The sequence below is a fragment of the Pelecanus crispus genome, chromosome 6 (genome assembly GCF_030463565.1).
Source record: "Pelecanus crispus isolate bPelCri1 chromosome 6, bPelCri1.pri, whole genome shotgun sequence".
In the NCBI taxonomy this organism is placed as follows: domain Eukaryota; kingdom Metazoa; phylum Chordata; class Aves; order Pelecaniformes; family Pelecanidae; genus Pelecanus; species Pelecanus crispus.
The window spans coordinates 20,185,558-20,211,418 of record NC_134648.1 but is presented as its reverse complement, the minus strand read 5'-3'; the positions used below and the strand labels follow the sequence as shown (position 1 = coordinate 20,211,418).

Here is a 25,861-nt window from a genome sequence, read left to right as displayed (position 1 = left end):
TGATCAACATATTCACAAGCTCCCCGTCAGTCTGAATTTCCTTCTGAAAAGCTACCATGTATTTCTTCTGAAAACCTCCGTGTTGCCACACTTGAATATAAAAACTTCATTGATTGCAAATATCCTTGCCCTGTCAGTAGCCCTGAAATAATTTCTAAGGAGCGTAGCCAGCACTCTCTGCAGAGAAGCCAGAAGCAGCAGCCCTGGTTAGTCACTGATAGGAACTGTGCAAAGGAATGGCAAAAATGACAGAGCAGACAAGCAGAGGTAAGAAAATGGCTAGGTACAGAGCTAGAGGACTGGGTTTCCTGTTTCTCTGAGTATCAAGGGATGGGCTCTTGTTTTTCTCAGGGGAGGATCCCAGATGTAATATCCCAGATGCTACTTTCTCTGCTGAGTGCAGCATAAGTGGATGGTGGTTCAATTAATTATTTGTTTTATTCTGTCTGTTCCTTGGACACAGTCTTAACATGTGCTGTTCATGTTCTTTCCAGACCCCTAAGTGCTAAGTGGGGCTTGCAGGGAGAAATCATGCCTTAGCTCATCCCTCCTGCCCACCCTGGCATGCCCCTGAACCACCCCACATGTAGAAGACAAAGGGCTGGGAGTTGCAGTGGGCAGCCTCACCATGTCTTTGTCCGCTAAGGACTACTCCAATGTAAGGGGTATCTTTGGCAAGTAGTTCATATGTGGTTCCTGCTGCTTTTGTGCTGCCCACTGGGAACAAAGGGAATTTTTTCCAGGGTCAGGCATCATACTCCTAAAGTCCTATTCTTCTTTCTGCTCTCATACCAATATGAATGATATAGGTGCCTTGATTGCCTGGGTGGGAACGGGAAAGGAAGAGGACCATGATTAAAAAATAATTGATTCTATCTCAGCAGAGTTCTGCATTTGGATTTTGACACTAGCTTTGATTTGAGAAAACTAGTAGGTTTCAGCTTTCCATCTTTATTCTCAACTAAGCGCTCTTTGTCAGTGTTTGTGGTCTACTGACCTATGTGCTTTTTCTCCTGGGCTTCACAGCCCTTCCTCACACCTGCCATTAACACTGTTCTGTGGCCTGAACAAGAACTGAATTTGAAAGTTACCATGGGAATCTGCTGAATTTGAGTGTTACTATTGCACTGTATTCAATTTCAGATCATCCTCATATTTACAATGTCATATTCTTGTGGTTTGGTTTATCTACTAGATACTCTGCTGGTTTACTTTGTAACTATTTGGATGGAGATCAGCAGGGAAGGTGTGTTGTGATTAAAAGGAAAAGCAGCAGAAGCCTATTACTTCAATCACCGGTGCCGTAAAGTCTGTTGGTTCTGTATTGCAGCCAAAATGGCAGGGCTTCAAGAACAGACTTTACCTTCCAGTAGTGCCTTACCTCAAGTGTGACTGACAATGGAATTAATGGGGCACGGACAGTGGGAAAGGGGTAACATGAACTCGTGTTTCATGTACTGCACAATGCTCTTTCCTGCTAGTGCAGGATTTTCTTAAGAGAAACAGCAGCAGCAAATATTCATCTGGCAGACGTTTGCACCTGCAAATCTGTATGCCACTTAGTAAGCGGCTCATAAGTGTGTAGGGCAAACAGCCAAAAGAAGAAGTGGGCCAGCTTTAGGACGCTTAACTTTGTAAATGACGGAAAGCTTAGTAAAGCAGTAAGCAAGACACAATGCTCAAGGACCAGCTTACTGTCTGCCACCCAGATAAAAGGGCAGCCATATTCCCCAGTGAGTGCATGGACAGACTTGACCTGTGGACTTGCAACAAGGGTGAAACCTAAGTCCACTTTAAACTGTATTTGTGTCCACTTGCTACTGGCAATCATTCTGGCATTAGTGTATTCCCCAAGGGGCATGGAACAGTTGAAAGTGTGGGAACATCTGTTACCTGTGTTTGATTTGGTGGGACTCGGTGAGAGGCTTCCTCTGTGTCAGAGGCAGTTCCCCCATGGCACAGGTAAGGTGAAGAAATAGTAGGTCAGCTTGTGCCAACAGAGCAAGTAAATCTCTAAAAGAGATCCTAAAATTACTGAAGAACTGTCCTACAGTGGAATGTAGATCAGCTCATGACTGAGCCCTCTGAATTTTTTGTGGGTATGTGATAGGGTATTGAAGCACTCTGATAGCACCAATGGACCCTTTTGCAGCAGAGTAATTTTGGTGGGACTTGGGCACTGCTCCTTTATGCTGTTTGGAGAAATCACCACCTCTGTGTGCATAAAGAATTAATTAACTTCCCATGGCTAACTGGTGCAATTAAATCCCATTTGTGCAGTAGAGGCGAGAAGTTTGCACTTTGTGGACTAATGTCATTCCTGGTCTGTTGAAGCCGTGAATCTCTGGCCTTTCTTGGTAAGACATTTTGGATACACTTCTTAAAGGACATTGCCCTCCTGCCAAAAGTTTTTGCTCTAAATAAACCATACATTATGCCTGACCTTACACTATTTTTGCTCTAACATTTAGAAGCTGCCATCAAGCTAGCAGAGGCAACAAACACTTTTTCTTGAGCTGGGGGACTGTGCTGATCTGCAAGCCAGAGAAAAGCTCTGAAAGAGGGCAATGATTGCTTGTTACTAATCAGACGTTATGAAAAACTATTGCTGCCAAAGAACAAGCAACACTGTAGGGGTGGGGGGACCTATATTAGAGAATGGAAATACGAAAAGAACAGGTCTCAGTCTCCACATAAAGAAAAGAGAGAACTGGATACCTGTCTTGTCTGAAAGACAGGAGGTTGCTGGGTGCTAAACATGAACCACTGAAAGAGAATTGAATGAAGCTCCACCTTTCAGGACCCTGCCATCAATGTTTTGTTCTCACGCCAAATTCCTGGGCTATAAAAATCTGCCTATAAGCCAAGAAACACTTCCCTGGAAGGATTTTCAAGTTACCGCTTCATGGCAAGATGGAAATAAAAAAGGGGAAGTCATTTTGGATCTTCTGGCTAATTTGGAGTTGTTGCAAGGGCAAAGAACCAGTTCAGATAGGTAAGAAAGAAATCTAATTCTCGGATTATTTGCCCACATATTGCTCTCCGTAGGTGACAAATAGAGTTGTCAAATGAAAATGTGTAACATATTCATGTAAGAGCTGTAGGCATGCCAGATACTGTTTAACATTGTACATTTTCATCTTTAATGTCAACCATTTAAGTATTTCACCTTTTTTCTTTCACTACTAGGTAGTTTATCAACTGGTTTATGTCCTGAGTGACTAATCTTAAAGCAGAGACTCTCTGGATGCAGTTTGTATCATAAAAAAATGATGACATCCGTTTCAACGTATTTCACATATGTTCTTTATAGAAGAAGTATGTTACCATAATGCCTGCTAGGCTTGACTGACTGGTATGAAATACTGCATTAGGAGTAATCACATTTTTTGTGGTCTGCTGTGCTATTACCTTCTGGTTTGGTTTTGAATGTCTTACACTTTTTGCAGTTCCTTAATACACAAACAATTGATGTGACAGTTACTGCTGTCTTAGTAATTCTAGCAACTCCACTGCCAAGAATAGCCAAACTTTCTCATTTCCCCTCATTATTGTGTAGAAAAGTGCTAAATTACCCTATTCCACTTTAGTGCTGCAAACACCTATGACAAATTACAATCCCTTTAAAAAGCTATTTCTGTAAGGACTTCTTGGCACTTGAGTTTTTGTTGCACATTTCTAACATCACGATCTGAATTTTTCAGTGTTCCCCTGCTGGTTCTTAGGTAGGAATATTTAATAATTTTGGAGTTCACTAAGTACATTAATGACTGTGTCTGATTTGATCTGTGATGGATGTTACTATGTAGATTTTCCTAAATATGCTACATAAACAACACAAATTTGCCCATTTTCATTTGTCATTCTTTCAGATGGGCCTCAAAGAAATGCTAAGAGCATTTTGTAGCAAGCATATCTTATTTAATTCAATAAACAATCCAATATTTAACTCATATTGGCTTTGTGCAGCTCAGTGGTATGAAAACTACTTTCTGAAGTGATGTCTTATATGCACTTAAAGTATGTATCAATACCTTCGACAGAGGTACAACTCAGAGGTCCAAGACATGAGTTTTGGTTGAGATGAAAAACAAGTAGCTGTGAGTCAGCTGCTGAAGCTGGTGGCAACCTCAACTGCTGAGATCAGCGGCTGCCATTTTGCTGAAGAGTCATGCCACCTGTGATATCTCCTGGAAGGGACTCAATTCAAGACTTTGGACCAAAGTCTTGCCTGTGTCAAAAAGCAGGATTTCAGAAGTAGAAATGAGATTTAGGCAGTCAGGGTGGGATTCCCCTCACTTCACATTAGATACCTACAGTGTAAATGTATCTGCAGTGTAAATGCTGAGGGGTGCCATCTACATTGGCACCCCTCAGCAACCTTTATAGACAACGAAGAGAAACATGTAGTCTTGGAGCATCTTCTTCCTAGGCAGATATGTAAGGTAGGGAAGCTGAACCTCTTCTGCTTCTCACTGTTAACTTCAAAGGAACCTGGGCATATCTGCTCACATTGGAGGTATCTCTGGCATGGACTTCAAAAGTTCAGTGAGATGAAACTCCTTCCCACAAGCTAGTATCTTCCAGGGGTTAATATTTTTGCCTTTGAAAATCTCTCCTTTAATGGTTTTCAACAACAAAAAAGCATGTCATTTGGGGTGAATTTCTAATCTCTCCTCCTATGACTCTTTCTTTAGTCCAGGTCTCTACTGTCAATAGGAGTGAATGTGCCACCTGGGGCAATTTCCACTTTCATACATTTGACCATGTTAAGTTCACTTTTCCTGGAACCTGCACATATGTCTTTGCTTCACACTGCAATGACAGCTACCAGGATTTTAACATCCAAATCAGGCGCAGTGACAAGAATAGCTTCCTGATCTATTTCACTGTCACCATTGATGGAGTGATCTTGGAGGTGAAGGAGACAGGCATCACAGTGAACGGGAACAAGTGAGTAAAGACCATACTGTTGTTTTCTTATGCAGCAGTTTTATTGCTATGTATTAGCAACAGGTGGTCTGTCTAGAAAGCGGTCCTGTTCTGCAGAGGTGCAAATGTTCTGTATGATACGTTCATAACACTTTGAACAGGGTATTGCCAAAGAGTCTACCCCATAGTGGTGGAGGAGGCAAGAAGCAGGTAAACTACATCTCCCAGCAATCAACACCAACATGTTAGGCAAAAGGCAATGTGTATGTTATAAATACAGAATCTGGTGTAGGTTTCCTTAATGTTGCTTTGATTTGGGAGGGAGGGCTGGAGGGAAGAAGATAAAATCAACACTTTATTTATTTTGATTTTTATTTTGGTTTTGGTTTTGTATTTTTTTCTCAGAACATTATTTCTGTGGTACTAACCATGCTGTTCTATGTTGCTGTTCAGGAACAGATGGTCCTTTTAGAAAAAGTTTTCTGTTTCCAGATAGATTAGTCTAGGAAATTGCACTGCTTTGCAGATCACAGCTTGCCTTGGGATCTTCTTACACAAAAGACAGAAGTTTCAAAAGTCAAAATCCACACCTTTAATTCCAATCTGAAATGAATCAGAAGGAAAACTGAAAACAGAAGGGTAAAAATACTCCATAAGTAAAAAGTCATATGCAACAGTAGCTGAAAGTTGGGCACAATTTTAAAGGCAACCCTCATGAGAAGTGCAGTGACCTGCTCCCAGCATATAGATATGAAGGGCCAAGGCAAGCTTTGAGTCTGGGAAAAATCTTGTTGGAGAGAAAATTGCAAGCATATGGTCTGTCTTCTCTTGACAGCCTTCTAGAAACAACCAAATATAGAGTAACATCACTCAGTTGTAATTATAGTAGCAAAGCCCATGTATCTTCTAAATCAAAGGGGCAAGAAATCTACTATCTTTTAGCCATTTTCTGATTTTCAAGTTTTTCAAGCTCTGGGAAAATTAACAGTAGATCTGAGTCATATCAGTATATGAGTAACAGAACAGACCTCTTTTCATACCTCTCTGTATTCCATTTCTCTCTGAGTCTTAAATGTCAAGGAAAGCCTGGAGGGATGATGAGAACCTGCAGTATCCTTGTGTGGAGGGCCATTTTCCCAGTAGTGTGATCTTGTTCCTTATAATCTTTTGGGTTAGGTCCTCAGGATATGTAAACAAGCAGAGCTGCATTTGATTCGGTCGAGTGGCTAATGTAGATTGACACACTCATGACCAAAACACATTGTGTTGCGGATTAGGGTTGGTAAAAGGTCACAGTGGACAAGGTGATCATACCTAAACGTAATGCATTGTATGGATGAAGGCTGACATTGAAAAGAATGTCTCCATGGCCTATTTAGTTTTAGCTAAATCAGCTTAGCTTTATTTTGACTCTAGTTTTTGTTCCTATATCTCTGAGAGTATTTCATCAGTCTTTTTTTCAATGTAATCTGTTTTGTTCCCTCCATTTTTCAGGATCCCCATGCCCTTCAGCTTGAAGAGCATCCTGATTGAGGACACCTGTGCTTACTTCCAAGTCACTTCCAAGCTGGGCCTGACACTCAAGTGGAACTGGGCTGACACTCTCCTAGTATGAACAGCCAGTTAGTTGTTTTTCTCTTGGTGAACCTCATCAATGATGAAAAGCATAGCTGGATGTAGGCACTGTGTTGATATAAGAGACTGTGGGGGTGAGGTATCACTTTATCCATAAGCTGATAAGGACATACCAAACTAGGTAGTAGTTTCATGGGACAGGGGCATGAAGTCACAACCCCCAGGCATTCCCAAATAATTTTATGTGACAAAAGGTGCCACTGTTAACCCTGGAGATAGCACCTCTGTAGTTATCTGCTTCCTCCATAGGGCACTGGCAGCAGCCCAGCTAGTCCCTCCAGCTCTGACTTGTTAGTTACTCTCTGTCTCGGTGCACATCTTGTGTGGGAAACCAATCTGTGTGGCCAGCTCAGACCCTGGTGTCTCTCATTTGAAAGCCTCGCTATGTGGGAGTTCCCCTCTATACATCTACCCTAAAATATCCTCTTCTGCAACAGTGTATTTACATTTTTTGGTGTGAACACTTATTGTCCACAGTCAGGACTGAGATTACATAAATGAAAGTTGTATGTGATATTTTGCTGTTCAGAGAGACAGAAAGAGGGTAGAAGGTGAATGGAGAAAAAAAAAATCAGGACACAGTCACATGGTGTTCAAAATCTGATTTAATGAAGTATTTAGTTTCCCCCTTCCCCTGTACTAATTAATACCTGAAGTATTACAGGCACCACCTGTAGAGTGGTGACACACTTGTAGGAAAAGCACCACCTTTTTATGGTGGACCTGAGTGATGCCAGTACTACCCTCCAAGCATGTAGGAGTGATTAGCTGGAATGGTTTTACCTAGCAAGGCAATAATGTGCTAACCTGGCTCTTTACTGCCCCCAAGTATGGGCAGAACATGTTGCACTGCACAGACCCACCCCTAGAAATGCTATGAAGTTTCCCATTTAGCCTGTGGACTAGAAAAAGCCTTAAATGTGGCTAAAAGATGACCGGAAGCTGCTTCTTCACAGCATCCAGCAGCAGAGCACAGTTATCTGACCTGCCCAGAGTGGAGCTGTGGTACCTTGCAAGAGGTACCACATGTCTATATACCAGTGTCTCTATACTGAGAGACACTGGTCCAAGGATTAGTCCAATATTCAGCATGCTCAGGTAGCTCTTTAGCAGGTAGGAATGACAATTGCTAGAGGATTGTCTTCCCGTTTAAATTCAACCTGTAGGTAAGTTTTATGGCAGGTTTGTAACAGAAAAGGAGACTGCTACAAACTGGTAATGAGCATTTCTGCTACTGTGCTTTTCTGTTGTGAACCTCTTTGTAACATGTGCTGCTGATGTGGGGAAAAGGCTTTAAACTCTGGGTTTCGTCTTTCCTTTTGTTTTGTAGCTGGACCTGGAAGAAACATATAAAGAGAAAATATGTGGTCTGTGCGGGAACTATGATGGCAGTGAGAAGAATGATTTGATTTTGGATGGTAGGCCATGAATACAGCATATTCCACATAGAACTGAACCATTAATATGTGACACGAAACTTGATATCTGTTTCCTCTAAGCAGGGTTTCAGGTTTCCTGACAGACACTCTGAAATACATGAACATTTCCATATACAAGAGATGTATTTTAAAAGGTTCTGGGATGATTTGGGTTCCTCTGCTGTTGGCAAACTTGCAAGGCTCAAACCTTTGACCCACATTAATTGCCTGGCTATCATGCAGCAACATTGCCAGGTTGCCCACTGATAGCAGCAAACTTTAAGGAACTTGTAGTCTCAAATGAGGCACGAGTGCATTTTCTGTCCTTCCATTTTCATCATTGTACAGTTGGGTATCAAGTGTGTTTATTTTTGCCTCTGTAATGAAATGAAAGCATCATTACTGAGCCAGAGTGATTCCTGAGCATCTTTGCAGAAACCGTGGTGCCATCCACTGACACCTTCAGACATTGCAGTGAACTGGAAAGAGGCCCACACAGCAAACAGCTGAGGCTACAATCCTGCAGCAGGTTGTATGAGCGGAAAGAAACCTGCACCCTGCAGGACCGAAGCCAATGTTATAACATCATCCCTTCATGTAATACCTGGGCTTCTTAAGTCACCAGAAAAATATTGTCATCTACCTCACCCATTCAGAAAGAATGCTGAGGTTTGATGAAAAATACCACTTGTAGTGATAGATTTGGTGTTCATTTTCAAATTTCATGTTAAGCTTTTTGGATGCATCTTAGTCATGTTTCTGCCCTCTACTTCACAAACACAATAAATAAAACTAAAGCTGGCTCAAATTTTTCTGAAGAAGCAATTTGCTACTGAGAAGCATTGCTCTAAGAAAAACAGGCTCTTCTTTTATGCATCTGGTTCCACAGATAACAGGTTCCCACACGTGGGGACCAGGTGGCGTCCCACATCCCTCCTTTCTGCTCTGAACACATCCTTCTCCTGGGGCTGAGGGGGCAGCAGCCAGTTTGCCTGCCCAGGCTAGGATCCACTGCACATAAAGGTCCAAAATTTCTTCTCACTTTCAGACTCTTTTGAGGAAAAAAATTATCAGGAAGAAAAAAACTCACATTTCTGCATGCTGTATCTCTTCTTGAAACTTTATATTCTTTAGTGTTGGTTGAGATCCTTGGCAAATCACATGGCTTCAAGAGCTCAGGGCTTTAGAAAGGCTTCTGTTTCCAGAAAAGTTAGTGGTAAAGCACTTGAAAACAATGCTTTTGTGGAAGTCATTCTCTCAGGCCTGCGCTTAGTTGAGGGACTGAGCCAATATAGAACAGACCTGGTCAGAAATCTGTCTATTAAACGTTTTTTAAAAAAAAAAAAAAAAAAAAATCAGGCAATTTATGCATAAAAATATATAGATTTCAAACTTTGTCAGAGAGTTTCTGGTAATGCTTTCGGAAAACGCATCCCTCTAGCTAGTGTAATGTTTACATACATGTATTGTGTGCCTGTCTTCCTCCTGCTCCCTCTTCCCATCTTCTCTAGCCTGTAAAAAGCAATAGATTTCCAGATGATTACAAACATAGGCACCTAAGGCTGTACTTTAGGTTGCGATAGTAGAAGGGAAACTAAAATGTATAACCATTACACATGCAAATACAAAACTCTGTAAGATCAAATATACCTATAACTAACAGAAGTCTTTGGAAATGATGAGGTGCAATAGAAAGGTCAAGAGTCTCATGTGATTATAAATACCCAGGCTGACAGCAGCCTTGATACAAGTGTGCCAGATTCCTGGCTCTACCTTAACAGAAGTTGTACCAGGCTGTCATCCTCCATAACATAGATGCTGAGGTTAAATTTGGGCATTTGGTGTAGAGCATACTGCCTTAGACCCCAAAGATTAAGTACCTCTTTATAGCCCATTAACTGATCTAAAGAATTGCAGGCAGTTACTCAGATGCATCTGGGGATTTTGCAGGGTATAAAATGCATCCGAGGCAGTTTGGAAATTTCCACAAAGTAGAGGATCCATCAGAAAAGTGTGCTGATGTGAGTCCAGATGACCACACTGGAAGACATCCTAGGAGGGAAGACGATAGATGCAGTAAATATGTAAGTATGTGTGGCCAAGAAGTATAAACCCTCCTGAACTACAGCCCTGGAGAGACAAGTGTTAATTACAGAGCATGCACTGAACTGAATTTTTCAGGAGTGTACCCATGAATCTGAGCAAAATGTTGGTCTTACAGCTAAAAGAGTATCCTATTATAGTGTTAAAGAAATAGATAGTGGGGAAATGCACAACTGAATGACAGCTTCCAGTCCAAGAAAAAGTACCTCATGACAGAAAGTTAGACTGGATAATCTCCTGAGGTCCCTTCCAACCCGAATTATCCTGTGACCCTGGAATTGTGTAATCAAGAACTGGAATGCACATACATAAACCTGGAAGTTGGTAAAATGTCAAGTTTTTCTTTTCCTTTTCCTTTTCTTCTTTTCTTTTTTACAGAAAAAAAGATGCAAGAAACTTATGTCCCGTTTTGGAAACTGCCCCAAAGTGGTAGCATTTGATAACTACGTAGAGACCTGCACTGAGGATATGTGCTACTGTGCAGTTAATTCTTCTTACTCTGATTTGGTTTCCAGCTGCATATGCAGCACTTTAAACCAGTACTCTCGAGACTGCGTCCTCAGGAAGGGAGACCCTGGGGAATGGAGAACCAAAGAACTTTGCTGTAAGTAACTACTGCTCTGGAGTTTTCTTTGAGGTTAGACATATATGCATGTATTCTGATCCCAGCAGAGCAAAGCTAGGAGCTCTGTTAACTACTGTGAATCAATCTGTACAAGTACTTTGACAGAAACATTGTTAATGGAAAATGTACTTCTACAAATGTAACTTGATTTTGCTCCTTAAATTCAAACTATATCTTAATATTGTCCCCCTCCTACTTATGGCTAAGTTTTCTCCAGTTCTTTTTTGAATTTTACCATGCGCAGTTAACTCATAAATAGCCTTGTTTTAAATGTGGACATCTAGTCAGAAGAAGTCACTGAGAATTCTAATGTGTTTGTCCTTAGCTTTCATACTCAGTAGTCACAGCTACCAAGCAGGAAATCACTGTAAACCCAGGGGGAAGGTTACAGGTACTTCTCCCAAACTGCTGGTGTGGGTTGTGATAGAAAATTAATGCCAGAATGACTGATGCTCCATGCAAAAATAAACTATTATAACTCCATGAATTATTCTGGTGTCCTTTGCTTATATCATGACTTCAGCCAAGCTTGAGCTAGGAAAATAATGTGAAATAACTCATATTTCCCAGCAGTATTGTCTCCTCCAAAGATGAAGTAAAAGTGACCATAAAAAGTTCCTTTAGAGGTTAAACAAACACGACATATCTGGATAGAAAGTTTTGCAAACAAGATATGGGGGAAAGGAGGAAGAAAGAGTTGGGTAGTGATACAATGATTTGAGAGCTCTTATAAATACATCATTAACATACCCCATTTTCATTTGGTCTTTCAGATCAGGAATGCCCAAACAACATGGAGTACACAGAATGTGGAAATTCCTGTGCTGACACATGCGCCGACCCAGAAAGGAGCAAGATTTGTAAAGCCCCATGTACAGATGGCTGTTTCTGTCCTCCTGGTAAGGCAGTTCACTTCTTCCAATGGGTCACACTTATCAAGGGACAAAGAGGGATGTTGTTCCCTTTCAACTAGTGTCTTTTTTTTTTCTTTAACATTTTACACTAAAACCAATGAATAAACTGTTTCTTCTAGCATAATTTAACAACTTTCTTCTTGGAAGAACCAGATTTCTAATGATTCAAAATCCTGACACTGGAGGAGGGGAGGGAAAATTTCTAAGGACTAGACAGGAAAAAAAAATTACAGATGTGGAAAGAGGACAGGTGTTCTCTAGACAGTAATAATGCAGGTGAAGATATCTGGTGAGGTGCCTCCCTGTTATGAGGCTAGATCTTGCTGTAGCTTAAATCAAACTTAATGTAGCTTAAATCACTCTTGGTAGTGTTAGATTACTGGTTGGACTTGATGATCTTAAAGGTCTTTTCCAACCTAAACCATTCTATGATTCTATGATTCTATAAATGCATTGCCAGGTATGTGCATGTGTAAGTTTGCACATGAAGTAGAGGTTAAGATGTGGGTCTCATTTCTGTTAGATTCACTATTACAAAAGGATGGAAACTGTCTCACATCCTTGCAATCTGGCACTTGATAATCCTGCTCACAGTGACAGATTCCAGTAACATGCAGAGGTATTTTGGGGGTTTTGTATTGCTTTCATTTGAGCTCTAGTAAGAAATGTTTCCCATCCATTAACACCTGAAAGGACCTGGTGTGGTGTTTTACTTAAAACATATCCCATTCATTTACAGAAATGCTGAATACTCCAGAGTTTTTTCCTTACTCTAGTCTTCCTTGATGGTGTTTCCCAGACTCACCAAAGGAATATTAACTAGCCAGTGTGTCTGAACAGGAACTATCCTTGATGACCTCGGTGGCAAAAAATGCATCCCCAGAGACAGCTGCCCCTGTATGTTTCAAGGGAAAGCCTACTCATCCGGAGGGACTTACTCCACTCCCTGCCAAAACTGGTACTGTTGTGAACTTGATTGCACTAACAAGGCAGAGGCATTTATTTCAGAGCATTGATGAGTTGCATTCTGTTCTTTTCTCCTTTTTTTTCCCCCTATTCCTAACAGTTGTCTTAAATAGCAATGCAAAACCTGGGTCTGAATTTCAACAATACAGGACATCTTAGAGGTGGTCCTCAACCTCACATAGTTACCACCCTCACTTGGAACTGCCAGCAAAAACTGAGCTCAAGATTTCAGAATGACGAAAAATGAGACTCTTCACTGGTTAGTTCAGACGCATTGGCCACTAAAGTGAGGCAAGGAGTCATATCATGTTAATGAGTTACATTTCCAACCACCCCTAGATCTACAAAAGGCTGTTTGAAGGCCTGGATCTCAAAAGTTCTGATCCTTGAGAATGATTTGATTTAGAAAAATCCCTGTAGAACCCATCTCCACTCTGCACTAGTGAAAGGTGGTAAGACCTCAGGTATATTATTCTCAAAACAGTTTTGTTTCTTACTCTGATATCCATCTAGTGAATGAACAGTCATGTGTGTTATTTGAGCTCCTGTGACACAGCATTGTTTCTTGACCATAGGCCAAACCTTTACTACAGGGAGGAATGAAATATGCTGTCCTGCATGGTGGGGTAGGCCGGATGTTCTGCAAACCCCTTTGTATTGAATATTTCCTGCATTTTGAGGAAATACTTTTCAAAACCTGCAATTCTTAGGAACTGAACTTGATGGGCTCTGGGTGGTTCCCATCTGGCCACATCCTCACTTACTCCTCAGAAAGCCTGAGCTGATGTGGCCAGGCCATTCTTGTGTGCACAGCTCTAAGAATTGTAACTGTTCATTATCAGGTCCTCCACAATTAGTTGCTGAAATGTTGCATCAGCAACTTGCTGAATAGTTGCATCAGTAACATAAAATGTTTCAAGATCCTGCTTGAAGAGGTTCTTTCTTTCATTAAAAACTCAAGCAAACACTTTAAGCCCTGAAAAAACATTTTTTGCTTGACCAACTCCGTGTTTCTCTGAAGGAGCTATTTCAAAGCCCAGTGCAGTTAACTCTCTCATTGAGAGGCATTCAACCTTCACACTTTAAGGGCCTAACATAAAGTCTTCCACAGGGATTTAGTAAGCAGACAAGTAACAAGCTAAAAAGACAAAGAGGGTATCATCTGTGCAGATTCAGGTAGAGGTATTATCTCACCTTTGCTCTGTTAAAGCTATGTTTATTCTAACTGCTCCTTTTTGGGTTTTGTACAGTACTTGCAAAGGAGGTCACTGGACCTGTATCTCTCTGCCCTGTTCTGGAAGTTGCAATATAGATGGAGGATTCCATATAACAACATTCGATAATAAGAGATTTAATTTTCATGGCAACTGCCATTATGTCTTAGCTAAGGTATGAACAATCTCCCACTTTACTCCTAAATCTCTTGAGTAGCATGAGACATTAAGCTGTGCTGGAACTTTATATGTCTTAATTTAATTAAATGGCACCAATCCAGCAAAGCACTTCAACACATGCTTAGTCTTAAACCCCGTAAATTTTCCAATTTGCAGTGGATTGCAAGTCAATTGCTTGATGCTCAGTATTAAAGTTTTGCAGCTTCAACATAGTTTTATATCTTTTTTTAAAATGAATTAATTTTCTTACTGGATATATTAGTGTAGATTTAAGCATTTCTCCTGAAGATTTCTTCATGTATGACTGTTAAAAGGAAGTGGATGAGAAAAAAATGCTGCAAAAAGATTGAATTCCACAAGACTGTCTGCAAATAAGCGATCCACACAGGTTGATAGCAAGGAAACAAAGTGCAGAGGAAAGGCAGTGAACATTATTGATTTTGGCAATGAAATAAAGCAGTTTGCAGTTAGAGATTAAATGCCCCAGTTCTCTCATTGTTCCATTTTAGCCTTTCAGAGACACCTTTTTTCTCTTCTAGCTCCCTTCCTGTAATACGCTAACAATGTCTGCACGTCCCTTTTCTTGCGTCTTTTCAGAATACTGATGACACGTTTGTGGTGATTGGAGAGATCATCCAGTGTGGGACATCAAAGACAATGACTTGCTTAAAGAATGTATTAGTCACACTAGGAAGAACTGTAAGTAACTTGCTTTAAATAGTGACACATGTCACTTTTATTTAGGTTCAAAGATGGGATTTCTCTTAACACTGTGGACTCATTTTGGTCTGTTGCAGTCCTGAGACTGCAAGATTAATACCAGCAGATGATGTGGTACATGTGTTTATTGGTTTTGTTCTACAAGAGTTATTTCCTTTCCAGTTCTTTTGGGTTCTGGCTTTACCATTTTCTTTAGAGGTAGGTCGCTAAAAATTGTCCTTGTTGGCTTTCTCTCTCTTTTTCATTGCTTCAAACTTTTTCACTTGTTTCTTTTTGAAAGATTGAGATTTCTACAAGACAAGATCCCCTTCTTTTTACAACAGTTCTGAGTCCTGAGGTTTTTCCTAATGCAATGAGTGAAGTAGTAGTATTGTCCAAATGAAGGCCAGAGGTTTCTCCTACTAAAGATTATGCCATGATTCAAACTGAATTCAGTAGAAGCTGAGTTAGAGCTGGTATTTATGCAGCCCTAAAGTTATACAGATTCATTCTGTCCAGCTGGTATTTAACTGGTGTAGTCCTAGCCTTGTTAGGAGATCCAACATCCTAACCTCCTTCTGTAGTCAATAAAGGAAGATGGCGATCTCCAAAGGACAAGTCAGCCCCCCTAAGATATGAGATGCTCTTCTGGAGGGGCCTGTCTCCCTCCATTGAATACTAAGAGAGTTTGAGTCAGAGTGCTCTCATTTTGGGTATGTTACATTTCCAATGAGATGGGTCCAAACCTACATGTAACATCTCACATGCAGTTCTCAAAAGGATAACTAACTTCTTAGGTATGTGAAAGCACTCAATCCAAGCTGTTGCTTATGGAGAGGGTTTTTCATTTTTTATTATGGCCTAGATATTTGCTCTACGTTACTGTATGGCATCCAGACGCTGAGTTACATTGACCCCAGAGGTGATCATGTTTTGAAGACACTACTTCTTAACACTTAATGAAGCTTGTCAGGTTCCTGTTGTCTGTCTCATGTCATATGCATTCACTACTGTGGGCTTTTTCTTTTTTTCTTTTTTCCTGCAGACGATAAAAATATGTTCCTGCGGAAATATCTACATGAACAATTTCATTGTGAAGTTGCCAGTAAACAAAGGTAAATGTCCGTCTTCATATCTTCCCCAGACTAGCCTACATCTATTTACAGAGGGATCCCTGCTCCTTTCTCTGAAAAGAACATGATCCTGCTCATTGTTAAGTCATTTGACTTATGTGGATACTAGGCGTGGGACTCCCTGGGAATTCATGTGTTACGCTGGATGCACTGGTAAAGGGAAGTTCCTGTTTACTCAGTTTCATAAAGATTTGCAGGTGCATACATCTTTTTTTTTCTTTTTTTCCTCTTTAGATGGCATCACCATCTTCAGACCCTCTACATTTTTCATCAAAATCTTGAGCTCAACTGGAGTACAGATTCAAGTGCAAATGAAACCTGTAATGCAACTCTCCATAACAGTCGATCATCCTTATCAGAATCGCACATCTGGTAGGACCCACCATGCTCTTTCAGTTTGCTCTTAAACTGAGTTATAGCTGCTTGTCTATCACTTTAAGTGAACAAATTATTTGATTTTATATTGACTTCGGTATGTTAGAACCCCTGGTTAAATCTATAGCCTTCCTGAAACAAAGTGTTGGCTAAACCCTTCGATTTGCTGGAGAAAATTAGATAATGTCTGTGATATTTAGTGTGAGCAGGTCTTTTACATTCTATCTGTAAAAGCAGGCCTTCATCAGAGACTTGCAAGATGCAGATTATGTTCCTGGTTTTGCCACCAATCTCCTGTTCACATCATTTAAGCTTTTTGTGCTTCTGTTTCCTATCTGTGTAACGGGATTACATCCTGTCTCTCCAACCCATTTTGTTTTGCTTTTGCAGTTTCCTTTGCTTATAAGCCTTTGGGGAAGGCACTTCTCTGTCTGCCAGTGTCTACTGAAGCACATTTAAGCAGCTTCCAATCTCTGTGCTATCACTAAGTGCTACTGTAATGCAGAAAAATAATAATTACACTCTGAAGACAGGGTCCTGTCTGATTTGTGGCAACATCAGGAAGTCTCTGAAGGAAAATGGGCTTCTCTCAGGCGAGGCCCATTATAGAACTAAGAGCATTCATCTAGAAGCCATTTCTTTTTCCACTCATGTAATGATTTCTTCTTTTCTTTTGCTTTTTTATTTTTTTTCCCCTGCCACCCACACAAGGTCTTTGTGGCAATTTCAATAACATCCAGACTGACGACTTCAGAACAGTTACTGGAGCTGTGGAAGATTCAGCTTCTGCTTTTGGTAACTCATGGAAAACTAGAGCCAGCTGTTTTGATGTTGAGGACAGCTTTGAAGATCCTTGTTCAAACAGTGTGGATAAAGGTAACAGGTTTTTCATCCCTGGATTATAAGTGCTAAATAATTTTCACATGACAGATAACCAAAAAAGCTTTAGAAAACTCATAAACACTAAAAGCCACTGCCTTTGAGGCTATTAGTGGAGAGAACACATTGGGTCTTGCCAGTCTTTAAGGTGACAGCTTTGCTTTTACAACAAAAAGGCTGCACTGCTGGAGAAAGAGCCAACACCTTCTTCACCGACGATTTGAAAAGCACACACAGCATCAATGAGAACAATTTAGGTTTAAGGCAGAGCATACTTGGCTGTCAATATTTGGGCAAGATCTTCATGCAATCTGAGTTGTTACAGCTGTGCTGAAGTCAAAAGGAATAAGTTATCAACAGTAGTGATTTCAGCAAGCATTGTACTGTACTAGGTGCCATCTGTTTTCTCACTTTGACTGGGTTTGGATATATATAGGATTCAGACTGTGCTCTTCTAGGTGTTGCCATGTGTAATTAAAGCTGCAGCTCATAGCCACATAGCTCACTGATTATTACATGCTTAATTTTATTGCTTGGCTATAAAGAATTGCCAGACTGTAAAAAAGTAGGTAAGTTTGATGGAAAATGATGAAAATGGGGAGTTTTTGCAGATGTTCTGCAAATCCAGCCACAGTAATAATGTTAGTACTTGGAAGGTGAAACCTTTCTTTCAGGGAGATGGCTGGTCACCCATCCAACTATGCTTATTACCTTGTTATGTTAATGCCCCTTATTTTCCTCTGGCATTATCTGAACACTTCAGGACATTCTAGTTCTGATAAAAATACTGATTCAGGTAGTAATATGGTTTAAGTGACTACGGACAATGATATTTTTTCCCACTTCAGAAAAATTTGCCCAGCATTGGTGTGCTCTTCTGTCTAATACAAGCAGTGTGTTTGCTGCCTGCCATTCTGTTGTAGACACTTCTGTGTACATCAAGGTAAGGCACTGGTCTAAATGGGTGCTTTAATCTAGTCCAGAGACTGCTCTACCATGAAGGTAGTCTGGCCTAGTTGAGTGAAAGAGGTTACAGTAATGCCTGTTTGCAAAGAAGTTCACTGATGGTGATAAGAAAAATAACAAACTGATTGCAAAATACGATGGGCCTTTTTGGCTGCAGCCCTGAAAATATTAAGTGATTACCATCACTGACAGTTCTGTTACATGAGCCAGAAGCAAAATAGGAAAAAAAAGGATTTACTGTTCTTGAAAACTGTTCACTCTTTGAAAAGCCAAATCAGTGTTTCTGTGTGGAATTGAACTGGGAGTTTTTTCAGCCCCATGGATTCCCTCTGACTTGCGTTAAAATTCACACCTAGTGGGAGAACATTTACTACATTTAGAACATTTATATCCCATTTATTACTGTGGAATCATATTAGTCTCCTTGTATTTAGAATGCAAGAAGCTGCCCATAAGCAGTCTTGGTGTACAGCTCTGTAATGCTGTTCAGGAAGTTGGCTGAGCTAGAGAGTTGCCACATTTATGTGAATAGTAAAGAAGTTTCTGCAAAAATGCAGAAAATTCATGCGGGGGGTCTGTGTAATACAACTTACTGAGAAAATACCTGAGCCTGAAGATTTGCCTAAAATTTAATATGTCTTCAGGTACTTTTAAAAATATGTCTTATGCTTTACCTCTCCCAAGTTTCCCTCAGAAAATATATCTGCTTGAGAGTTTATGTTAACTATAAGTAAAATAGGAATTTGCAATTTTTAATTAAAGAAAAGTAAGGACTAGTTTCTTATGGATATGTCTGTTACTCCTGCTGATCTCATCAGATTTTAAGCTATGATTCATGGAAGCATTTTCCATTACATCAATAATGGCAGGATAAGTCACCATCTATGCAGTATGACCCTACTGCTCTTGAGTGACTGGCTGTATCTCGGTTCTTCTGTCCAGCCTCCCAATTAAAAGAACTTGAGCTTTAAAACCCCTTTATACTTACATAACTAGTTCTTTAGATGTCATTACATATGATTCCCTACTAAAGCATCTTCTGTTATGCACCCATCATTTAATTGGGTGTATCTTGGCTACACACTAGATAGGTACACAAGTCCCAGTCATCACTCTGCAATATTTTCAGTTCTGTATATTTTCAGATGATGTATTTTGACATGTCCTAGATTGTACATCCTCATGGGAGGCTGGTATAGAATGAACTATAGGTGCCCTAATAATTTTTATTATTCCTCTGTTCATGAGTGTTAGACATAACATCATTGCAGTTACATGACTGTAACTGATTTCCTATTTCTCAGGCTTGCATAGTATTTCATTAGCATATATTTTCTTTTAGATATTAAAATTAAGTTTCATCGGTAATAATACTTTTTCAAAGATATATTGGTTGACTACTTTTTGAATTGCTATATGTTTCCCTCTTGCTTCTGTGAGCTGGACATAATAATACTCATTCCCTTTTCTGTCCCCTAGAAATGTATGTATGACACCTGTAATGCTGAGAAGAGTGAAGTTGCACTGTGTAGTGTGCTCTCTACTTACTCCAGAGACTGTGCTGCAGCAGGCGTGTCCCTGAAGGGCTGGAGGCAGGGCATCTGTGGTATGCATCCTAAAATACCTTGGGTAGGGATATGGGGGAGCAGCTTCAGGAGAGCCCAGTCTGTGGCAGTCAGTATGTTTTGTGCTTAGTCATCAAGTTGGTGGGTCTTTGAAAAACAGAGTAAGCATACATTCTATAAAATCATCTGCCTGCCAAAATCAGTTCATGTCCACTTCGTGCTCTTATGATGCATGTTTCTTGTGTAAAATATTAGGTGAATTCAGTACTCAGAGAAGACAAAGAGTATAAGGTGTATTAATCAAATCACAACAAGGAGCTGCAATTAGGTTAGTTTTGAACAAATGGGCCTCCCATGTATTTTAATTCTAATACCTTTTTTGCAGTTCATCTCAGCCCTCTTGTCTCAGACATTGCCCATACAAATGATATCACTCTCATTAACTGCATTTTTCCGTGTTTAAGTAAAATAGTAATGTTTTTTTAATAAATGTATATTGGTAATATCTGAGAATGTGAAAGAGTTTAAAGGCATTTTCAGCTCAGGACTATCTAACAAATGAATAAAAGTTTCTTGGACATACACATTGCCACTAAATCCTGGGTTTGGCGTCCACATATGTATATATTTTTCTTTGGCAATGCCAGAATTTATTATGAGATGGTATCAGAGCTGAGAATAAAACTGCAAGTCCCAGCTTCTGAATTTTACTTCTTTTACTACTATTTCCGTTGATGATCAGATAGTTCAAGTGAGATTTGCCTATATCAACATGAAAATAGATGTATGGGTTTCTTGACTAATAACACATCTGAATAGGAAACATAACAAAAATTATTTTTATGCAGCTTTGATGCCACTATGATCTATTTAATTGCCTGACCTGGAGGCTAGCTGGGGTATTTAACAGACACAAACAATGTAACCGGTATGATGCTTTGTCGAAGGCATTTAAGATTGCAGTAAGAACAATTTAACAAACCTGTGCTGAAATAATTCAACAGGAACACAGTGTAGCCCACAGCAAATTATCCTAGAATCATGCAGATTTATGTACTGGACACAGTCCCTGTTACTGAAAGCTTTGTTACCAACATAGAATTACTGACATTTTTTATGCCAAAGAGAGACTGGTTTGCAGCATGGGTTAGGCTGAAATCTGTGGACTTATGACACAGTAGGTAATATTGACTAAAACAGTGCAGTAACCTTTGGAAAAAAATGCTAATGGCTTAATCAGCACAATCATTTTAGGCCTTATTTAAGAAGAAATAATCTTTCGGGAACATGCCTGTGATAAGATGGAAGGTTGCTCTATGCATGACTGAAAGAATCAATGGGCCAGAACAGTCACTCTCGGTGGTCTGTCCCAATGAAGGGGTTGGAAATGCTCTTCCAGCTCCTGCAGCTGTGTCCAGCTGTGCTGCGCTGCAGGCAGCATCCAAGGCAGGTTATATCCTAAGAGGATGTCTACATTGAAGTCAGTAAGAGTGCATGAAGTAAGTAAACCTTACTAGCTAACTGTTGGCAGTGCGTGTATGTGACACAATCTTTAGTGGGAGCATGAACCATTACTTGAGTTACTGTTTACCCAGAACACCACTGGGATTAGTAGCCTCTGCTAAGTCATGGCACTGTTTTTCTAGCACTCCTTGTGCAAGCTAGCTTGAAGCTATCTTTGGTATGCTCACGTTCTCTGCACTCACGCCTCCAGTTGTGATGTATGTAATCTAAGATTATAAATCTGTGATCATGAGTACTATAATCAAATAACCTTTTTCTTACCAGATCTCACTTTACCAAAATTGATCTTTTTCCTCTATGACAAATTAAAGGGAGAAAGTAAACACACTATTCTATTGCATTAATAGCTAACAATTGAGCCACCCATTCAGGTAAATCATAGAATCATAGAATGCTTTGGGTTGGAAGGGACCTTTAGAGGTCATCTAGCCCAACCCCCCTGCAGTGAGCAGGGGCAGCTTTAACCAGATCAGGTTGCTCAGAGCCCCATCCAACCTGACCTTGAATGTTGCCAGGGATGGGGCCTCTACCACCTCTCTGGGCAACCTGTTCCAGTGCTTCACCACCCTCATTGTAAAAAACTTCTTTCTTATGTCTAGTCTAAATCTATTCTTCTTTAGTTTAAATCCATTATTCGCCATCCTGTCACAACAGGCCTTGCTAAAAAGATTGTCCCCATCTTTCCTGTAGGCCCCCTTTAAGTACTGGAAGGTCGCAATAAGGTCTCCTCGCAGCCTTCTCTTCTCCAGGCTGAACAGCCCCAACTCCCTCAGCCTGGCCTCATAGGAGAGGTGCTCCAGCCCTCGGATCATTTTGGTGGCCCTCTTCTGGACACGCTCCAGCAGGTCCATGTCCTTCTTGTGCTGAGGGCCCCAGAGCTGGACGCAGTACTCCAGGTGAGGCCTCACCAGAGCAGAGTAGAGGGGCAGAATCACCTCCCTCAGCCTGCTGGCCACGCTTCTTTTGATGCAGCCCAGGATATGGTTGGCTTTCTGGGCTGCAAGCGCCCATTGTTGGCTCATGTCCAGCTTTTCATCCACCCGTACCCCCAAGTCCTTCTCCGCAGGGCTGCTCTCAATCCCTTCATCCCCCAGCCTGTATTGGTATCAGGGGGTTGCCCCATCCCAGGTGCAGGACCTTGCACTTGGCCTTGTTGAACCTCATGAGGTTCACACAGGCCCACCTCTCCAGCTTGTCCAGGTCCCTCTGGATGACATCTCGTCCTCCTGGCGTGTCAACAGCACCACTCAGCTTGGTGTCATCTGCAAACTTGCTGAGGATGCACTCGATCTCACTGTCTATGTTATTGATAAAGATGTTAAATAGCACCGCTCCCAGTATGGACCCCTGAGGGACTCCACTTTTCACCGGTCTCCATGTGGACATCGAGCCATTAACCATGACCCTCTGGATGTGACCATCCAACCAATTCTTATCCATCGAACAGTCCACCCATCAAACCCATATCTCTCCAATGTAGAGAGAAGGATGTTGTGGGGGACTGTGTCGAATGCTTTACAGAAATCCAAGTAGATGACACCCATTGCTTTTCCCTTGTCCACTGATGCAGTTACTCCTTCATAGAAAGCCACTAGGTTGGTCAGGCAGGACTTGCCCTTGGTGAAGCTGTGCTGGCTGTCTCGAATCACCTCCCTGTCCTCCATATGCTTGAGCATATCTTCTAGGAGGATCTGTTCCATGATCTTCCCAGGCACAGAGGTGAGCCTGACAGCTCGATAGTTCCCAGGGTCCTCCTTTCTTCCCTTTTTAAAAATGGGCACAACATTCCCCTTTTTCCAGTCAGCAGGGACTTCACCTGACTGCCATGACTTTTCAAATATCATGGGGAGTGGCTTGGCAACTACATCAGCCAATTCCCTCAGGACTCTGGGATGCATCTCATCAGGTCCCATAGAGTTGTGTACATTCAGGTTCTTCAGGTGGTCTCGAACCTGATCTTCCCTTACAGTGGGAGGGGCTTTACCCCCCTGGCCCCCTGGCCCCCATCTTTTGGCCCATCGATTCGGGAGGGGTGAGGAGAGAGGTTGCCGGTGAAGACTGAGGCAAAGAAGTTGCCTCAGAAATCTGACGTAAACTAATGTTTATTAATGTTTATTATTAATGTAACATCTTTATTAATATCCTTCTTATTTGGCCTATTTTGATTTAGAAATACCAGTTGCTGCATCTTCATAGTACGCCTGTAAAGTAGGAGAATATGACTTGCCCAGTTTATACACGGGATATTATGTCTGCTCCAGCTAAGACCAGGAAACCAACTGGTTTTTGTTGGTGGAGGTGGCTGTTTTGAACATGTACACAAACGTAGCACACTAACTAATCTAAGAAATTGTACTATGGTCATGGACTGGAAAACCATACAGACCTTTGTTTAAGCATGGAACCTGTTGCTGATATGGTGATAACATTGCTGCAAAGTTGATTGGCACAATTGCCCATGAACAACTCCCCTGTACCTTCTAGTACATCTAGAATGTATCTGAAATGTATTCAGATATATTCAAATATATTCAGAAATGTATCTGAAAAACAGCTGTGGGGTTAAATCTGCACTTGTGAGTTAGAAAGAGGTCCGAGATGACTAGATCCCCATTTCTCATTGAATTTCAGAAGAATCTGGATACCAGGCTTTCTTGAAAACCACAGCCTTAATGCAGGTGACATTTCCTGACAAAATTTGATGTCATCCTTATGGATCAATACTGCAGATTTTACGGCAGAGTTTTGAAGGTGATGTTTCATGGTAGCCTGTGAAAATTAACTAGCTTTTCACTGTCTCACAGGGTCAGTTGAGCCTTTATATTTTGGTATTTAACTGTTTGCTCCACCCAGAGGTCTTAGAAACTGTTGTTTCTCCTTTCCCCAGAGGATGACAACAAGAGTCTTCCTCAAGACATCTATAAGAATTCAAACATGCTTTCTTTGGTAGCATCAAATGATTAGCAGAGTCCCTTGGCACTGCCTATTCAACATCAAAATTTACCCCTTACAAAATATGCTCATTTCTTAAATTATTCCCAGACAAAGAAATCATTAGTAAAGGAAAGAAAATTAATTTTTAACTACAAGGACAAGTCAGAACTTACTGGTTCAGTTCTTGGCATAAGACAGAAATGTAAATAGTACAAATTACAAAATTACACTGATTTCCTTATTCAGTCAAGATATACCCTGCTGAGTATTCCAGTATACAGTGTCACGCAGTTTAGGCTATGTGAGCAGACTTCCCCCACACCACTGGGAGACAAGGTCTTCTAGTTTGAAAAAAGCACATTTGTGGCTACCAACATGCAGAAAGCTGCGTTAACAGCATGAGCGATGATTGCAGAGAAGGCCATACATCCATTTTATTTCTCTTGCAAAGATCCCTCTGAGGAGTGTCCTGAGACTATGGTTTATAACTATAGCGTGAAGTACTGTAACCAGTCCTGCCGCTCGCTGGATGAACCTGATCCGCTGTGTAAAGTTCAGATCACTCCTATGGAGGGCTGTGGTTGCCCTGAAGGGACCTACCTCAATGACGAGGAGGAATGTGTAACTCCAGAGGACTGTCCCTGCTACTACAAAGGCAAGATTGTTCAGCCTGGCAACTCCTTCCAAGAGGACAAATTGATGTGGTAAGCTGCTCTGATGATGCAAAGGCTGCATACCTGGGGGACGTCAGGGCTCATTGGGGAAGTCCCTGCTCTAATCCCTGAATGGTGTCATTTCACCGTAAGGAATAATGACAAATTTCTCCTAGACTGTACCAAAGCAAATATTCCCCTGGCAGGAAGTGCAGCCACAGCAAAGGTTAAGATCCTATATTCCTGCTAGCAAACAAGAACCTGAAAACATGTTAAGTACAGTAATGTTTGCAATCTTTCTCTATGCAAAGTTCATTGTTGTGTAAAAAATATCGATATACAGTGGGAGCAAATTTTCTAGAAGACAGAGGGCTTGGGGGAGTTTCTGGCTTTGAAATGAAAAAATAAACTAAAAAACACCCTCCAACACATCATCTGCAGACTATTTGAAAAATGAAAGTGGTCCAGGGAAAAACCCTAAAATCTCAGTTTTTAAACTGAGTTTTTTAAAGGGGAAAAGAGAGAAAGAGAGATTTGGGGGAAAATACTAAAAATAACGTAATCAATTTGCACCTGCAGTGAAAAACAATTCTCATTTTCTCATTTTCAAGCAGTTCAGGGCAGCAATGCAAACAAATACCAGAGGAAGGCTGTTATATTCAATTTATTTGTATCTTTAGATGTCTACATATTCTGTCTCTTTCTCTCTCTTCCAGCTCCCATATTTTTTTCTGAGGATTCTAGACTATTTTGTAAACACAGATTCATTTAGTAATTTAAGAGGTCTCTTATTTAAGAAAGTATTAGTCTCATCTCACAGAGTGGAAAATAGATGCTTAGGAAAAACTTGATTTAGGGAAACCACACAGTAAACCAGTGGCAGATGAAGAAAGAGTATTTAAGAGCTGGGTGTCTTAATGTTCCTTCTGGGGATGGTAATCCATGTCTGTGAACCTGATAGCTGTGCCAAATATTCATTTTGATAGGAATTTTTTATTTGTATGACTAGTGAAGCTTTGCAGTGCCTTTCTCTCTAGTGAGAGAGAAACGTGCAAAGAGCTGATGTGTTTCATTTTATGGAATCTCTTTAGCAAATGCATTCAAGGAAGATTAGACTGCATTGGAGAAACTGTCCTTGTAAAAGGT

The 25,861-nt window shown here is 40.8% G+C and overlaps 1 protein-coding gene across 1 annotated transcript in view; it reads left to right on the top strand.

Moving 5' to 3' along the window:
* Window positions 1-2,913: 2,913 nt before the first annotated feature.
* LOC104035927 (mucin-5B) overlaps window positions 2,914-25,861 on the top strand; it is a 46,683-nt gene continuing 23,735 nt past the window's right edge. Inside the window, exons 1-17 of the mRNA XM_075712435.1 lie at window positions 2,914-2,995; window positions 4,698-4,953; window positions 6,427-6,541; window positions 7,898-7,985; window positions 9,936-10,069; window positions 10,467-10,692; window positions 11,487-11,612; window positions 12,468-12,585; window positions 13,844-13,982; window positions 14,585-14,686; window positions 15,732-15,801; window positions 16,054-16,191; window positions 16,906-17,070; window positions 17,922-18,016; window positions 19,519-19,645; window positions 24,514-24,766; window positions 25,807-25,859. Of these exons, the coding sequence (XP_075568550.1) occupies window positions 2,914-2,995; window positions 4,698-4,953; window positions 6,427-6,541; window positions 7,898-7,985; window positions 9,936-10,069; window positions 10,467-10,692; window positions 11,487-11,612; window positions 12,468-12,585; window positions 13,844-13,982; window positions 14,585-14,686; window positions 15,732-15,801; window positions 16,054-16,191; window positions 16,906-17,070; window positions 17,922-18,016; window positions 19,519-19,645; window positions 24,514-24,766; window positions 25,807-25,859 (2,287 nt within the window). The remainder of the gene's footprint in view (window positions 2,996-4,697; window positions 4,954-6,426; window positions 6,542-7,897; window positions 7,986-9,935; window positions 10,070-10,466; window positions 10,693-11,486; window positions 11,613-12,467; window positions 12,586-13,843; window positions 13,983-14,584; window positions 14,687-15,731; window positions 15,802-16,053; window positions 16,192-16,905; window positions 17,071-17,921; window positions 18,017-19,518; window positions 19,646-24,513; window positions 24,767-25,806; window positions 25,860-25,861) is intronic.